Source organism: Protobothrops mucrosquamatus, unplaced genomic scaffold, assembly GCF_001527695.2.
Source record: "Protobothrops mucrosquamatus isolate PMUCROS unplaced genomic scaffold, P.Mucros_1.0 scaffold479, whole genome shotgun sequence".
In the NCBI taxonomy this organism is placed as follows: domain Eukaryota; kingdom Metazoa; phylum Chordata; class Lepidosauria; order Squamata; family Viperidae; genus Protobothrops; species Protobothrops mucrosquamatus.
In genome coordinates this window covers 1,723-6,758 of record NW_015386799.1, presented here as the reverse complement: position 1 = coordinate 6,758, position 5,036 = coordinate 1,723, and the positions used below count along the sequence as shown (strand labels likewise).

General features: G+C 42.5%; 1 protein-coding gene across 1 annotated transcript; it reads right to left on the bottom strand.

Moving 5' to 3' along the window:
* Positions 1 to 72: 72 nt before the first annotated feature.
* LOC107288091 (plasma membrane calcium-transporting ATPase 1-like) lies at positions 73 to 4,590 on the bottom strand (the record flags this gene model as incomplete). The annotated part of the gene is made up of 2 exons (XM_029284265.1): positions 73 to 100; positions 1,325 to 4,590. Coding segments are annotated over 2 exons (3,294 nt in total), but the record flags the coding sequence as incomplete, so codon positions are not given.
* Between the last annotated feature and the right edge of the window lie 446 nt (positions 4,591 to 5,036).

The window sequence follows — 5,036 nt, the reverse complement described above, 5'->3', positions numbered from 1 at the left end:
TGGCCAAGTCCAGAAACACCGGGCTCCTGGCCAATCCCAGAAACACCGGGCTCCTGGCCAAACTCCTCGCTGTCGGAAGGCACCGAAGGCTGCACCAGAGGGGAAGGGCCGGGAGAGGGAGACCTAGCCATCTCCTCTCCGTCATGTTCAGAGCCTTCCTCCTCTGATGAGAGGGACCCACCGGACGGAGCCACAACACGGACTTCAACTCCCAGAATTCTTGAGTCAGCCATGCTGAGGGGAAAGGGAGAGGCTTCCAAGCTGAGCCATGCTGGCTCAGGAATTCTAGGAGTTGTGGTCTATGAGTCATAAGAGAGCCGAGGTTGCCTACCCCTGGTCTAGTATCTTTTCACCCTCTCCATCCTTACCCCAGAGACCCCTACTAGGAAGTTATCACATTAATCACCTTTGACTATCTATGTATTTCTGGAAGATATTATTAGGAGAAAAATTATCCATAATACATAGGTGCGCAAAGATGATTACATCCCTAGTTTGTAGGGCTCACCTCTTTTTGTAAAAAATGACTATTTTGGTTTTTTTCTGATTCTGTTAATTAACCAACCAAAACGAAAATAGTTTTAAGTATTTTTATTATTGTTCATATAATTTTTGCTCAGAAGGAACTGCCAACAACAAAATAAAAGTACATTCAGCCTGCTTGTAGCCACATCTATCCTGCTTCCTTAGATTCACAGCCTGCAGCCTTAAGAAAGAAGGAAAGTACTTGGGAAGGTGGCCCAGACTAAGGGCCTCGGGAGACTCCGTCAATTGACACAAATTATAGGCATAAAGAAGGAGCAAACATGAATGCTGTTATGTGCACTGTTTAACACCTATCATTTATAAGAATATCACCTTTCAATTAATAAATGTATAAATATAAAAAAATTAAAGACATGGATTTTTTGGCTTCATCGCTCCTCTTTTCTCTGAAGGCATCTTTTTTTTGCAAAAAAAGAAATTAACGTCTCAAAATCCAGGACAAGTCTGCTTAACATAATGATTAGACCCCTACATAAGAAAGTGTTAATTGTATTGCTGTATTGATTTCTTACGCTTTCTCCCATTTACTAGGAATTAGGTTCAGACCAGAAACTCCTATTTTGCTAGATAGCTTCAAAAACGTGTCTCCTTCACCGACTGCTGTGAAGCTCCCCCCCCCACATTCCCCATCCATTTCTTACTGGAGCTAACGTGCACATTACTCTTTTGAAATCAACATTTCCCCAAGAATCAAACCACCATTTCAGAATCTGCTTTAGTGTCTGGTCAGATAGTTTTACTGCTCATTGCTGAGTGTGGATTTTTATATATAGGATAGCGAAAGGCATTCACTACTCGGCACTGAGCTTGTATTCTACTTAAGCCCCTGCACCACAAAATTTGGCTGTGACGCAGTTCCTGTTCACCATAGTCAATCTCTTCAGTTACTTGTCCTGTTACCTCCTCTTTGAGAGGCTGCTGTCCAATTTCTTTCAGGAACCACATATATCTGGTAGGAATACTAATGATGACTTGTCCCCATACCAAGGACCCCAGGCCAAAAAAGAGGGACCACAGCCACTGCTCTAGGGTAAGAGCTGTGCAACTAAAGGGCTTCCCTCCAAACTGAACAATTACGACTTGTATAATCAAGGTTCCTAGAGTGACACAGCAAAAAATGCTATTTTTAAATATTCCCGAAAAAACATTCCGTTCTCCGTGAATCTTTCGTGCATTGACTTCATTACAAATTTGCATCATTACAAATGTGTTAAATATAAGAGTGTAATGCTGGGTGGGTGGGGACTGCAGTGTTGAGATTCGTCCATTTTCAATATCAAATAACCTTTCTCCTACAAACAGTAGTGAAAAGACCACTACCATCTGATAGATGGCATGTAAGAAAATATTTTTCATCATTATACGGGAGACGAGTGGCTTATTTCTGCCATAAGGCTTCCGTTTCAGCAATGCTTCGGTTGGCTTTTCTGTGGCTAAAGCGAGAGAAGCAAAGGTATCCATAATGAGATTAACCCACAACATCTGAACTGCCTTCAGAGGGGAATTCTGGGTGACGCAGGCACCTGTAAAAGCAACAATCACGGCTACCACATTGACGGTCAGTTGAAACTGAAGAAATTTGGAAATGCTATCGTACACATTTCTACCCCACATCACTGCTTTTACAATGCTTGAAAAATTGTCATCAGTAAGAATAATATCAGAAGCTTCCTTAGCTACATCTGTTCCAGCAATCCCCATGGCAAAGCCAACATCAGCCTTTTTTAACGCCGGCCCGTCATTAGTACCATCCCCAGTGACTGCTACCACTTGTCTTTGCTCTGTGATATTGCTGTTGATGATCCCTTCCACCAAGTTGTACTTATCAGCTGGGGAGGATCTTGCAAGCACAGCTAGGGTAGGCCAGATCCTGTCTATCAATTCTTGTTTGATCTCCCCATTCTGATTACGAATTAATCTATTAAACTCACCCCCCTCTAAACACAGGAAGGTCTCCCCGGGTCGCAGAATCCCACATTTGGCGGCAATTGCCCGCGCTGTGTTAATATTATCCCCCGTGACCATACGGACAACGATGCCAGCGTTCTGACACTTCCTGATTGCGTCTGGAACTTCGGGTCTCACTGGATCTTCAATGCCCACAACTGCAACGCAGGTTAAATCCTTAATAACAGTGTCCTCCTCATCCCATTCTGGTTCGTTTGAATCAGGGCCACCTGGAAAATCTCTGAAAGCAATACAGATGGTTCGGAGTCCCTCAGAAGCCATTGGGGCAATCACATTTTTTATCACATTTTCCCTATCCTTTCTGGAAAAAGGCTCACGCTCTGCAGCAGAGTTCAATATTTTGGTGCATTTTTGAAGGAGTATTTCAGAAGCACCCTTGCTGAAGAGCTGATAGCCACCAGCAGCATTTTTCAAAACTGTGCTCATAGACTTCCTGTCGGAATTGAAGGTATACACTTTATACAACATTTCTTCTGGTATCTTAGTCCTCATAGCCTCATAATTCAGATTTAGTTCTATAAGCAAGCCCAGTAAAGCACATTCCGTTTTATTGCCAATTTGACGGGGCAGGCCTCCTTCTACTTCAGGTTTCAGGATCTTGGACGTATAAGCACAGTTAACAGAAACACCCTTCAGCAGATAAGCCAACAAAGTTGGATGAATTAAAGTAGGGTCAGGAACAATTTTGTAATGTTTACCCCCAATAAAAATCTGAACCACTGTCATTCTGTTCATTGTTAAGGTCCCGGTTTTATCTGAGCAAATGGCTGTTGCGTTGCCCATAGTTTCGCAGGCATCCAGATGCCTGACCAAATTATTATCTCTCATCATTTGCTTCACAGAATAGGCGAGGGAGATGGTTACCGCAAGTGGGAGGCCCTCAGGCACGGCTACAACCAAAATCGTCACGCCAATGATAAAGAATTTCACTATATATTGTACATACACAGGCGTACATTCAACAGTCCAAATGCGCTTCTCAACCACAAATGTTCGAATGAAGAAAGAGGCTATAAGAACAGTGACGGTGATGACAGACATTGCCAGCCCAGCTTTGCCAATTTGCACGGCTAATCTGGTAAGTTTTCCCTGAAGGACAGATTTTTCTTTTTTGTGCCCAGCAGGTTTTAGGGAGCTTTCCTCAGTTTCCTCTGTTTCCTTCTCATCAACTTTTTTCCCTTCTTTGTTCTTAGGGGAACCATTCTGGTTGGTCTCTTTTGGTTTCTCATGCTCTCCAACTCCAAGTAAAGTAAGGATAATACCAGTTTGTGAGTTAATACCAACAGCTGTAACAACCATTTTTCCAGAGCCTTCCATCACGTGGGTACCTGATAACAACATAGGATCCTGACTTAAATTCTTCTTGACTTGATCAGATTCCCCGGTAAGGGAGCTTTCATCTAGTTTCAAATCGTAGCCTTGGAGAAGCAGACCATCAGCTGGTAGAAGATCCCCGTATCTGATTTGCATGACATCCCCAACCACTAAGTCAACTACTGGGACCTGTGTTATATCCCCACTCCTGATGACAGTAACTTTTTGCTCCTTTTCAATGCGACGCTGCAGTCCCCTGAACTGTTTTTCCTTGCTCCAGTCATTGAAAGCTGTCACCAGCACCACACAAACAACTGACAGAAGAATAGCAGAACCTTCAATCCATTCGGTGTTTGCTTCTTCTTCTTCTCCTTCGAATTCCTCCAAACGACATGCTGCAAGATTTACCCCTGAAGGATGATAAAACGAAAGTCCCAGTGATATGAGGGCTGCAACTTCCAAGATACATAATGTCATATCCTGCAGTGCTTCCCATATCAATTCAAGAAACGTTAGGGGCTTCTTAGGAGGTATAAAGTTCTTTCCAAACACAGATTTCCTAAGCTCTACTTCTGATGAAGATATTCCACTTGTAGGAGATGTTTTCAGACGATTACAGATTTCAAAGACGTCACCGTATAATTCTTTTATTTTGTGCACAGCTTCTTTCTTTCGAAACTGCATCAGATTTTTCAGCTCTGAGGTAGTGATATTGAAGTCAGCTGACGTATGCCGGGCTGGAGTCACCATCACTGTGCCTTCCTGCAATTTACAAGGATAACCCAGATAAAGTTAATCGCACTTATAAATTGAAGCTTGGAAACACATTCCTTGCATTTATGTAAAAGCACTACCAGTATTTATAGAGGAAAGTCCTTTAAAAAAAAAATCAGAGCAACAGGACATTTTCCCCCCTCAACTATTGAAGTTGTTCTTTAAGTAGCAATGTGGAAAAGCATATATATTTGTACTTGAGACTCAAAAAACATGGCATGTTGTAAAACTCTGCTTGGGGATTTCTCATTCTTTTTTAATTTGAAAAAAAAGATTGGATCGGGCCCTGAAGAAGAGGGAGGGAGGAGAGCATTTATCCATGTTTTGTTTAAACTAGGAAAGTGCAATAAAATAGGTTAACTATCACAGGTAGACAGTTTTGGCGGTCAGAGACCACAAATTCTGAAGAGCTATAGGAGGCTATCTGGTGGTAC